Source organism: Microtus ochrogaster, chromosome X (genome assembly GCF_000317375.1).
Source record: "Microtus ochrogaster isolate Prairie Vole_2 chromosome X, MicOch1.0, whole genome shotgun sequence".
Lineage (NCBI taxonomy): Eukaryota > Metazoa > Chordata > Mammalia > Rodentia > Cricetidae > Microtus > Microtus ochrogaster.
The window spans coordinates 230,483-243,470 of record NC_022026.1 but is presented as its reverse complement, the minus strand read 5'-3'; the positions used below and the strand labels follow the sequence as shown (position 1 = coordinate 243,470).

The window sequence follows — 12,988 nt, the reverse complement described above, 5'->3', positions numbered from 1 at the left end:
CACATGGTGGCTCACAACCATCTGTAATAAGGTCTGGTGCCCTCTTCTGGCCTTCGGCATACACACAGATAGACTATTGTATACATAATAAATAATAAATAAATATCAAAAATTCTTCTTAAACTTTTTTATGTATATAGGTGTTCTGCCTCCATGTATGATCTCCTGAGTGCCTGATGCCCATGGATGTCAGAAGAGATGTTAGATCTCCTGGGATCCTGTTGCAAGCCTCCATGTAGTTCTGGAAATCAAACCCAGGTCCTCTGGAGAGCAGTCATTGCCCTTAACTACTTGACCCATCTAATCCTTTTCTTTTTTCTTTAACAAGATCTCACTATATGGCCCAGGTTTGGTCGCAAACTTATAGCAATCCTCTTGCCTCAGCCTCCTGAGTGCTAAGATTATATAGGCACATGCCATCATCACAATTGGCTTCTAAACCCATTGTGCGTGTATGTGTAACCTTTCTGTCCCCCGTAGGACCAGTTCAATTCTGGAGCAGCTAGTTGTTCAATATAAACCTGAGTTTATTCTGTTTATTTGCTCACTCATTCAAAGATAATTTATTAAGCACCAGTTATGAACCAGAGCTCTTTTGTTTCTGCATATATAACCACGAGCAAGACATCAATGTCACGGTGCCTGCTTACAGGGAGCCATAGGTCAGTCACTGAGACAGAAAGAGGGTTGGGTTTGGAAGGGTGAAGAAAGCCCTCATAGAAATAGTAAACTTAGCTGGGTGGTGGTGGCGCACACCTTTAATCCCAACACTCAGGAGGCAGAGGCAGGCAGATCTCAGGGAGTTTGAAGCCAGCCCAATCTATAAGAGGTGGTTCTAGACTCCAAAGCTACAGAGAAACTCTGTCTCAAAAAACAAAAGAAAGAAAAAAATTGTGACTTGCCTACAGAAGAATTAGGCCAGGCATGGTAGTAAACACCTTTAATGCCAGCACTTGGGAAACAGAGGTAGGCAGATCATGGAGCCAACATCATCTACATAGCAAATTCCAGGCCAGAAAAACTACGGTGAGACCCTATCTCAAAAAACCAATCTTCGGGCTGGAGAGATGGCTCAGAGGTTAAGAGCACTGGCTGTTCTTCCAGAGGTCCTGAGTTCAATTCCCAGCAACCACATGGTGGCTCACAACCATCTGTACTGAGATCTGGCGCCCTCCCCTGGCATGTGGGCATACATCGAGGCAGAATGTTGTATACATAATAAATAAATAAATCTTTAAAAAAAAAACAAAAAAACCCACCAATCTTCCTTTATGGAACTGGAGAAATAGTTCAGTGGTTAGGGCACTGGTTGTTTTTTATAGGGGACCAGTATTCAGTTCCCAGCACCCATATGGTGGCTCACAACAGGAAGTAACTCTGGTCCAAGGGGATCTACTGCCCATTTCTGGTCTCAATGGGCACCAGACACACAAGTGGCACACAGATCCATGTGCAGGCAAAACATCCATACATATAAAATAAGATCACTGCTGTGAGCTGAGAGGTATAGTAGGCCAAGATCACAGAGTGGTGACAGGTGTTTAATGTGGACTGTTGAATACATGGCTGAGAAAAACCATATACTTCGTAGCAGCTGTAGTCAGCTTGCTGATACACATACACACAGTCCTTTATCTACCTATCCCCTTTAAAATAAACGAACTGGATTTAAAAGAATCAGATTTTAATTTGTCATGTGCATCTATATAGATGAAAATATTCACAGAGGCTTGTTCGATTCCTGCTCCTACATAAAGAGAAAGTATGCTGAATAAAAAAATGTTCCTTTACCCACCCAACCCCCCTGTCAGGGATGGAAAAGTGCATGTGTATTCCATGATGGGGCTTCAATCTTCATGAATGTTGAAGAGTTTGGCTACTTCATTGAGATCTTCATGCTGCTCACCGTCCTTAATGATCTGAGGGGTAGAGTAACAATAGGTTCTTAACTCATTCCATGTGCACCCAGCCCTGGCCCACACAATGGGGCTGCCTGGGCTAGTCTCCAGTTACACACTGGGAAGGGATTGTGGGAACAGCTTTCTACTAACCCCAAATGCTCAGAGCTTGACAACTCTCAGGCTACCCAGCCAAGTCTCAAATCAAAAAATGTTTCTGAGCCAAGGTTTTGCCTTTGTTTTGCTTAAGTACAATCTGACCTTGGTGGACAATGCAACTCAGGGCACCTGGTGAAGTCACAGGAATATCTTCCAACCCCCACTTCCCATCTTCTTCTAAGGGTCTTGGCAGGCACCTACCTTCCTTGCAATTGGCATTCGGTTAAAGACATTCCATAGCACAATCCCCACGACTACTTTGTCCCTGAGGTAGAAGATGACACCTTTGCCGTAGTCCTCCCCTTCAACAGGGGCCTGTGGGACTGCAGGGGTACTGGGAGGAATTGAGATTTCAGAGGCTTCTGACTCTGTCTCACTCTCCGAGCGGATACCGGTCCCTGTAGCCAATCCCACAAACAAATACAAAACCCAAGTTCAGTTATTTTGACTTTGGAAAATTCTAGAAGGCAAATATCTGTATGTATGTGTAGGTAAACATATGTATGTGCATGTGATAACATGGGTGTCATTCTTCAGGATTGCTTTTTTGAGACAGGGTCTTTCTCAATGGCCAGGAACTCAACAGGCTACGTTGGCTGGCCAGCAAGCTCCAGCAAATCTGTTTTTGCATCCCCAGTATTGGAATTAGAATAGTGTGACAATACTTACCTTTTAAAATGTGGCTTATGGGGATTGAACTCAGGTCCTCATATTTGCAAGGCAACTTTTATCAACTGAACTATTTTCCTAGCCTGAAAAGTTTCTTTTCAAACTGGCTTAATTAAAGCTACTTCTAGATAGTTTATTTTCCAATATTCCTCAGAATATTCTTGAGCCACTTTCAATTAACATAGGCCAAAGGAAGTTCTTTCTTGCCACCTCCTGGGCACTGCTGAACCTGACCTTGCACTTTTCTACTTCACTTACATCCCATGCTATAGACATTTCTAGGATCAGGATCTTTCTCAACTGGAAAGGGGTTGCACTTCTCTCATTCACTACTGTACTGTTATTTTGTTGCTGTTGATTTGATACATGCTAGAGTCATTTGGGAAGACATCAGAACATCACTCCTGGATCTGCCTCCATCAGATTGGACTGTAGGCAAGTCTGTGGGAGCATTTTCCTGATTACTGACTGATGTGGGTGGGCCCAGGCCTCAGACAGCAAGTGTTGGGGGTTACCACTCCCTGGCTGGCAGTTTTTCCTTTATAAGCCAGGCTAACCAAGCCATGGGGTAAGTCCATAAACATCATTCCTCTACACTCTCTGCTTTGGTTCCTGTCCTGTTTAAATCTCTGTGTTGGTGTCACTAAGTGGTGGACTGTGATCAGGACATTTAAACCAAATCAACCTGTCCCTTCACAAGTGGCATTTGGTCATGGTTTTTATCACAAAAATAGAAAGGAAACTAGGACAATGATTCAGGACAGTAGCTACTTGCCACACACAGCTATTTCAATGAAAACTGTTAGTAATAAAACAAACCATACAATTCAGGATTGTTTTTCTTTTCTGAGACAAGGTTTTATGTGGATCAGTCTGACCTGGAACTTACAGATAATGTCTTGCTTTCTCTTTCTTAAAAAGTAACTTGCCCATGAAACACATCCGGCAAAAAAGGACAGTTAAATAACTTAAGCCCAAGGTCATGGAATAAGGCCAAGGAGCTAATAAAAGAGATACACGTAGGAGGAAAGCCCATTCCAAGAATGGTGCCTCCCATCTGAAGCAAACCTGGCATCCAGATCTGACAACCAAATTAGATTCAACTTAAGAACTCCTTAGCCCAATTCTTTACTTCCCAAGGTCCAGGGAAGACACCAGGCCCTAAGGGGTTCTCGCTTCTGGTTCTTGAGATTATTATGAAGTGGGCAATATAAAGAAAAAAAATCCCTAAAAAATCCAGGTTTACTTCATCACTTAGATTTGTCTCAGCCCCAGAAGATAAACTGGGGTGACTGAACAGGCTGTGGCCCATTGTCTAGGATGGATAGCTACAATATAAGAGTCTGTGCTTTGACCAGGGTCTCAGAGCACCAGAGTGGGAAGTTTGGGTTTGGTTACCTTTTTCTTTTTTTGAGAGAGGGGCCTCTGTGTAGTCCTGGCTGTCCTGGAAATCACTATGTAGACCAGGCTAACCTCAAACTCAGAGGTACCTGCCTATGGCTCCTGAGGCATGTGCTACCACTGCCCAGTGGGTTTGGTTAATTTAAATCACAATATAGAGGGTTTAAACACCAGATCCCTCTGGCCCATACAGAATCAACTTGATCAGGAGAATTCAGATGCACTGCTTCTTAACATTCTTCCTAGAGAAGTAGTTGGGCTTCCATACCTGACTTCTCTGTGGCAGATTTTGGGTTGTCTTGTGCAGTTGCTTTTGCAAAAACACCAACTGTGGGCAAACTACTGTCCACAAGACCAATAGCTTCATAGCCAACATCAGGACCCAAATCACTCCTGAGGAAAGAGAAGAGGACATTTTGTCAAAGGACCATAAGTGAAGGCACAGTAGCGCATTCTCTTCATGACACTGTACTTTTATGCCAGTCAAATAATTCAGGATTTATAAGAGGAATGCCAAACAGATTTACTGTTACTGGGACATCTGAGGACAAGCGTGAGGGAGCAGGATTATCTCAAACAGCATTTCCCTCCCCCCAGAAGCTACAATACACAACATACACCCATATAAAATGATTTAAACTTCCTGAATTTTATTTTGTTTTTATCCCATCCAACATTTAGGGTAGGATAGGTTCCCATCGTTTTGTTTGTGTTTGAGACATGGTTTCTGTGTAGCCCTGGCTGTCCTAGAATTCCCTCTGTATACCAGGCTGGCCTCAAACTCATAAAGATCTGTCTGCCTCTGTCTCCCAAGTGCTGGGATTATAGGCACAAGCCACCACACCAGGTCCAGGTTCTCCACTTTTGATACACTCTAATTTTATTTTCTTTTTCTTTTTTTTTGTTTTGTCAAGACTGTGTCGCCTCAGCTGTCCTGAAACTGGCTCTATACAGAACTTGTTCTGTAGACTTGGAACTCCCTCTGTGGACAAGGCTGGCCTTGACCGCAGAGATACACCTGTGTCTGCCTCCTGAGTAAATGGGATTAAAAGCTAATTTTCTATAGCTCACATTAAAACTGCTTTTTTGAAGCTTTAAAATGTGTCCTTACTGGATGAAAGTTGGGATTTAATGACTAGAGTTTCGTTCACTAAATAGCAGTCACTCCTTGGCCTTCACCTGGCATGCTTTCCTTCTTGTGTATACCTGAATGTGTGTGTTATGGCACACGTGGAGGTCAGAAGACAACTTGTGGGTAAATCAAGCTCGGTAACAAAAACTTTGTGACTTACTGAGCCATCTCACTGCACCCCATTACTACATACATCTTGCTGCCATTATTATGGTTTGGAGTAATAATCTAAGATACTGCTTCTCCTAGTACACATTTTATCTTCTTTGCCACAATAGATCATTAAATCATATCTTCAGGGGATTATCTCTTCAAAGAGTAAACAGCAAATCCTTAGAATCTGTATCTAAGGCCCTACCTGATAACTCTATGGACTCACCTTTCCTAACTGTGTTGTATGTGCTGACCTAGAAATTTATGTTACCTTTCGGCCACTCACTCATAAAACTGTGTGACTGTCCTAAAAGGTACTTCTATTAGCTGTAAATTATTTCCACCATCAACTTAGTCTTTTGAAAGCTTGACGTTTTCGTTTCTTTTTTTTGTTGTTACATAGTTAAATTTATTAAAATCTGGATTCCAAGCATTTGATAAAAGTTTGGTATTTTAGAAGGCAATTTGACAGTACCTATAAAAATATAAATGTGTGGTTACTAAAAATAACAAATATGTATACAAAAAAGAATGCTATTATCTCTATACTCCAAACAAGTCCCATTCACTAAAGATGATACCTAGTTACTTTACACACACACACCCCACCTCTTTAAAACACTTATATACACAAATATAGCTCACTATACCTCTACCCGTTGTTTAAACTTTATATATCTTACATATGTTCCCAAGATAGGCCATATACACTATTTTTTTATCTTTTTTTTATTTATTTTTTTTTGTTGAAACAATTTCCGCCTCCTCCCCGCCTCCCATTTCCCTCCTCCTCCTCCCACTCCTATTATTTCCATTTCTTTAGAGTACTGGACATTGGACTCAGCACCCTTTCCATGTTAAGTGCTCTACCACTAAGATATACTCCTCTCACTTTAAAATCAGAGTCAGGATCCTGCTACATTCTTCCAGAATAACCTTAAACTTGAGCTCTTCCTGCCTCAGCTCTTTAGTAGGTGGAATTAGTCAGGCACAGTTCCAGCTAACCTTCCAATTCAAATCAATCAAGATCAAAGTGTACTAAATAGGGTCAACCCTGAGGACTTGAGAATGTTCAGTACTAATTACTATTAATCAATCAATAAATCACCCTCCCTCTTTCTCTTTTTTCCTTTGAGAGACAGGGTGGTTTTGTTTTGTGCTCTGTGTTTTTACATGTATGGGTGTTTTGTCTATATGTTGTCTGTAGGTCACATGCATGCCTATTGCCCATGGAGGCCAGAAGACTGTGTTGGATCCTAGCCCATTCTAAACTTTTTTTTTTTTGAGATAGGGTTTCTCTGTGTAGCTTTGGAGCTGGTCCTGGCACTCACACTGTAGACCAGGTCGGGCTCAAACTCAGAGAGATCTGCCTGCCTCTGCCTCCCAAGTACTGGGATTAAAGGCATACACCACCAATGCCTAGCTCCATGCTAATCTTTTTAAATTCAAATTGTCTTATAGGCCTGTGAATTGCTGATCTTTTTTTGTTTGTTAAATCATTGAAATAGGGTCTGACTATGTAGGTCCAGCTAGTCTAGAACTTGCTATGTAGATCAGGCTGGCCTTAAACGCATAGAAATTTGCCTACTTCTGTTTAACAAGTGCTGGGATTAAAGGTTTATGCCACCATCCCAAACAAATTCCTGGTCTTAAAAGCTACACATGAGGCTGGGCGATGGTGGCGCACGCCTTTAATGCCAGCACTCGGGAGGCAGAGGCAGGCGGATCTCTGTGAGTTCGAGACCAGCCTGGTCTATAGAGCTAGTTCCAGGACAGGCTCCAAAGCTACAGAGAAACCCTGTCTCGAAAAAGCAAAAAAAAGCTACACATGAGTGGTCTGTGTTTCTCCCAGTATGTTGGGACCATTAGGGATACTAGTAAAGAAAAAATACAGAGCTGCCCATTCTAAATGCTGTACTTTTGTACCAACCACTACAGCTCAAACTCTTTCTTTTCCAGAAGCACCAATACAAATAATTTCTATCCATTTTATACATGAACATGGCACTTTTATTCAGTGGCCACTTAGGGGTAGAAGGTATGGACATGGGGTGGAACTTTACCCCTTCTATAGAATGATATATTGTCTACAAAAAAAGACCCATCATAAACCAAATAAAAACATGCTGTATTTTGGACTCATTAATACAGAGTTCTAACCAGTTGTGTCCCCAAGGCACAGAACTATTACCAGAACATTGACTGATGCCAGTATGGCTTAGCAGCTCCAGTCATATTTTCTCCAGCCAGTCTTCCGCTCACAACAGCATGATCGTGATGTTCTACTCGCCTTCGACCCAACTTTATATCATAGAAGCATGCAGCATCTCCTGCCTTTGGAAACAAATACAATATGGAAACAACATATTTAAAAAAAATTAAAAGCACAATATAAACTTTGGGCCTCAAAGTATTTTGTTTGTTTTTCAATACAGGGTTTCCAGTTTTGGCTGTCCTGGAACTAGCTCTGTAGACTAGGATGACCTTGAACTCACAGAAACCCACCTGCCTCTGTTTCTGGAGTGCTAGGATTAAACGCCACCACCGCCCAGCTGACCCTAGCAATGTTAACTAATGTTTCCTATTTACAGGCTAGAATCATTCCTAATCAGGTGACATTCCATTTTTATGTATTTAAGATTTATTTATTTATGTATTTTGTGTATATGGATATTTTATCTGCATACATGTACACCAGGAGAGGGTATTAAACAGTTGTGAGCTGCCAGGTGGATTCTGGGAGTTGAACTTAGAACCTTTGGAAGAAAGTGAATATTTTTAACCACCAAGTCATTTCTCCAGCCCCATGTGATTCCATTTTTAAAGAAACTGTTCTTTCTATACATGTTGGTTTAAAAGAAAATGTCCCCCAAAAGGAGTGGCACTATTAGGAGGTGTGGTCTTGTTGAGATGGGTTTGGCCTTATTGGAGGAAGTGGTCATTGTGGAAGTAGGCTTTGAGGTCTCACACATGCTCAACCCATGCCCAGACAATTCACTTCCTACTGCCTTTGGATCAAGATGTAGAATTTCAGCCACTGCATTTAAATGTTTTCTTTTATAAGAGTGCCATGATTATAGTGTCTTCTCTTCAAAGCAATAGAAACCCTAAGACACTATACTTCCAGAAAGTATCTTAAATCTTCTTTATATATACCTGTTCCTGCCCATTTTGTTCTAGCAGACAGGCTACTTATACTTAATATTGGAGCATTCAAGAATATTCTTGTCATAATTTTGGAGATAGGATCTCTCTATACTGCCCAGGCTGGCCTCAAACTAATGATTCTCCTGTCTCAGCCTCTCTAGTGCTGAGATCATAAACCTTTACCACCATAATCAACTCAGAATATTTTCTTCTCCGTGTGGAAACCAGTTTTCAGATGTGACTGCCTCTTATCTTTTCTAAGATAAGTGGCTTTTTTTGTTTTGTTTTTCATTATCCAGTAGTCAGTCAACATGTGTTTATGGACTATTTACTATGTACAGAAGCTTTTCTTTGCCGGGCGGTGGTGGCGCACGCCTTTAATCCCAGCACTCGGGAGGCAGAGGCAGGCGGATCTCTGTGAGTTCGAGGCCAGCCTGGTCTACAGAGCGAGTTCCAGGACAGGCTCCAAAGCCGCAGAGAAACCCTGTCTCGAAAAACCAAACAAACAAACAAACAAACAAACAAAAAACAAAAAACAGAAGCTTTTCTTTGTATATGGGTTAATGAAATAAAACTGACATAAGCCTTTCCTATGGGGAGTGTAGAACCTAATGGAGAACAGGAAAGACAGAGCATTATTCTTAACTACAGGGCAATGTAAACAAGTACTGTGCATAGATTCAACAAGCTAAGTGTTTCAGAGAACCCTCAGCTGGGGTGAACAGGGCCAGCTTCATGCAGGATGTGGTATTTGATCTCTCTAAGTCTTGTTCATTTTTATACCTATTCAGACTCCCCCAAAGCAACCTAAAAACCCAATAAGTGAACAACAGCAAAGTAAACTATGAAGTCTATTTAATGGGATATGTAATAATTAAACTGTTTACAAAGTCTGAAGCAACAAGGAGAATGCTTACTTTTATAATGTTAAGTGAGATGTAGCAGAATACAAATGTTTATATATAGTAGGCTTACCACAACCACATAAAATGAAGGGGGGAAAAACCTTTATGTTCAACAAAACAAAGGGAAGGAAATAAACTAAAACATTTCTCGTTGCTACAGGTGACTGGCCCCCTTTTCTCTTTCTTGTCTGTGTTTTCTGCATTGAATACATAATATAATAGGGACAAGAAAAAAAACCCAGACTTTGAGACTTTGGAGGAGGAAAATATCCCTTCAAGGTACCTATGGCCTTAGTCACAGAATCCATAACCAAACACAATACATTGCAATGTTCTAGCAATGGGGAAATTACCTCACAGTTCCTACATAATATTAAAGTCTTGGTTTTGTCATAATAGGTTTTAAAAATAGCTGAAAATAGGGAGGACTCAAGGAAAATGAAAATGAGTTTCTTTCCAGAAAACTACTTCATCCTACAATCTCAGGTCTTGTGTTTGAGCTACAGGAAGAGGAGATATGTTTGTGAGCTAGCTGTGTTCATGCCCACCAACTACTGCTAAAAGAATTGTACGAGTTCTGTTCCTACAGCCATACACATTGCTCTTTTCACTTTCCCATAGCTGGCAGATGGAGCCATAGTGCTGTTCTAATTCAAGCACTTCACAGGTTTCTAGTGTTTCTCCTTGGCTATCAAACACTTTGACTCTATTTAGTTAAGCTATTAATGAGCTGTAGTTCCTTGCTTGCTTACCTTTCTTCCTTCCTCTTCAGACTGGGTCTTATTCTGAAGGCCAGGCTGGCCTTGAACTTGTGGTGATCCCCCTGCCCATGCCTCCAAAGTGTTGAGTTTACAGGAGTGACTTACTATGACTACTGGGCTTTGGCACATGGCCAAACTCACCCACAGGTTGGGAGCAATGATTAGGTTATGCTGTAGCACACTTACCACCCAGATGTTAGAACGTGCTTGTAGCTCTGCATTTACCCGGAAGCCACCAAAATCTGAGTCTATTTCCAGTCCACCGCTCTTGGCTAACTCAACATTGGGCTCTAGGCCTACAGCTGTCACTATGTGGTCAGTTTCTACCTGAGAGGAAAGAAGTAATTTAGTCGATTACCAGTTTTCACTGACACCCATTCACATCACAACTTTATATCACTAAGAATCAGATTTTCAGTCAGGCAGTGGTAGTGCATGCCTTTAATCCCAGCACTCGCGGATTAAAGCACCTGCAGACAGGTGGTGTCTGTGAGTTCAAGGCCAGCCTGGTCTATAGAGTGAGTTCTAGGACAGGCTCCAAAGCAACAAGAAAAACCCTATCTCGAAAAACAAACAAACAAACAAACAAAAAACCCAAAAAACAAAACAACAAAAAATCAGACTTTCAAAAAGTTAATGTCCTCAGGAATCCAATAACTCAGGCATTTTCTATCAAGCATCTGGGGTACAGCTCAGTGGTAAAATGCTTATGTAGCATGCACAAGAACTGACACTGTCCAAAACAAAGATAAAAAATATAAAGAAAACAATATTAGAACTTTAAAAATAATGATGAATTAACTTACCTCCAGTAAAAAGATTTAAGTTCTGCTTTTATAAGAATTCCCCAGCCCCATACATATTCTATATCACTTGAACAGAAATCTACTGCCCTAGTAAGGACTAAAGTCTAGTACAGACAGGAAGAGGCTACGGGAAAACAGTTCACAGGTGTGAACTACTCTGGTTCTCACCATTCTAGTTTGAAGAAGGGATCGTTAATTCAGAGAATTAGGAGATGTTAATGGTGGCTGCTAAGAAAACAAATCAATGATATCCAGCAAAGGAATGAGAGTAAGGAGATGGGAAGGAAAAGCCGGAAAGGCTTTCTAACGTTGTTTCTTCCTCCTTACCTTCCTTCCATCTTTCAGCTTAATGAGCAACTTGCCACCGCTGACCCCAACTGATTGCACAATTGCATTGGGCATCACTTTCACTCCCTCTGTAAAGAAAAATGAGACCAAAGACTGAACTCACTAGCTTGGGACCTCTGCGAAGAGTAAGGAAGCCAGCTGGAGGCCTCCCCTAGAGTAAAATCAGATGCAGGCAGCCTCGAGGAACCACAAGAACCCTACCTACACACCACCCATCTTTATATGGGAATATGTTGTCTCAGATTCTAAATGCTTGTGACTCTGTCTGACTGAGGAATAACAAAACATTTCCTCTGTCAATGTCAGGAATTATGTCAAGAGTTCCCCCAAAAGGTAACTTTCCCTTTAGTTACTCTCCAAAGAAACAGAGAGTATTATGGACACAGTCTCTACCTCGCTTGACTTTTTCCATGGTCCAGTTGCTGAGGTATTCAGGAAGGATCTTCCCCATATTTCCTTTCTCAGGGAAGAGCTGAATCACTTCTATGCCTGAGGTTTGAGCTAGGAAGAAGAAAGGGAACTAGTTACAGAAGAAGGCCTGAGCCAATCCCAGGAAGACAGAAGGGAGGTAAAGGAGAGCTAGTCAATCCTGGCTAAATGCAGAGCAAAGCGGCCAAGCAGGCCATAGCTCTTGCCTGTGGGGCACTGGGGCAAGAGGGCCTTTCTTGTTGTTGAGTTTATTCAAAGGCAAAGATAGCAAGTGTCAGAACTGCTGTCCAGGGATTGAGCTACCAATTTGGAATTTAGTGTACACTCACTCATGCGGTCACCTGAGGTCACATAAGCTTTCCAAGCTCTGAATAGGAATCACCTTCCTGAGAAGCTGCCTTTAGTTTAGCATGTACAGTTGTATAATCACACCATCACCAACAAACAAATAAATGAACGTAATTTAAAACAGAAACACAGTAGTTATGAAATATTCAAACCAGAACCTACAGACTTGGTTAGCTAGGAACCATCATACTTTTGATTGAAGTTTTTGTCACAACTTCAACAATTCACAGATCCATAAAGTTCTCTAGTTTGCATGGCCATTTTCACCTTAGTAATTCCCTTCTGTAAGTATACGATTTCTAAACAGTCTAGGCAGAGAAGGTACAGGTAAGGAAAGGAAGTGCTGCTGTTAAGTTATTTAGACAACAACTTTTTGGTCACTGGGGACTGGGGGATTGTCCTTATTGGTTTGCTTTTCTTGTCAACTTGACAAAAGCTAGAGTTACCTGGGAAGAGAAACCTCAATTGAGAAAATGCCTTCAACAAATTACGTGTAGGCAAGAGTATAGTGCATTTTTTTGATTAATGATTGACCTCAGTGGTTCCAACACCCTGGGCAGGTAGTCTTGAGTACTATAAGAAAGCAGACTGAGCCAGGCGGTGGTGGCGCATGCCTTTAATCCCAGCACTAAGGAGGCAGAGGCAGGCGGATCTCTGTGAGTCCAAGGCCAGCTTGGTCTACAAGAGCTAGTTCCAGGATAGGCTCCAAAGCTACAGAGAAACCCTGTCCCGAAAAAACAACAAAACAAAAGAACAAACAAAAAAAAAAAAAAAACAGAACTGATTCTTCACTTTGAGGAGTTCTCAAATGTCAGCAGTTATCCAGTTCAGA

At 41.5% G+C, this 12,988-nt stretch overlaps 1 protein-coding gene across 1 annotated transcript in view; it reads right to left on the bottom strand.

The window, feature by feature from the left end:
• Positions 1 to 1,522: 1,522 nt before the first annotated feature.
• Positions 1,523 to 12,988, bottom strand: part of Aifm1 (apoptosis inducing factor mitochondria associated 1) — a 47,478-nt gene continuing 36,012 nt past the window's right edge. The window contains exons 10-16 of the mRNA XM_005358398.3: positions 11,773 to 11,880; positions 11,359 to 11,447; positions 10,412 to 10,552; positions 7,604 to 7,746; positions 4,396 to 4,520; positions 2,259 to 2,455; positions 1,523 to 1,919 (exon numbers count right to left, since the gene is read on the bottom strand). Of these exons, the coding sequence (XP_005358455.1) occupies positions 1,848 to 1,919; positions 2,259 to 2,455; positions 4,396 to 4,520; positions 7,604 to 7,746; positions 10,412 to 10,552; positions 11,359 to 11,447; positions 11,773 to 11,880 (875 nt within the window). The 3' untranslated portion in view covers positions 1,523 to 1,847. The remainder of the gene's footprint in view (positions 1,920 to 2,258; positions 2,456 to 4,395; positions 4,521 to 7,603; positions 7,747 to 10,411; positions 10,553 to 11,358; positions 11,448 to 11,772; positions 11,881 to 12,988) is intronic.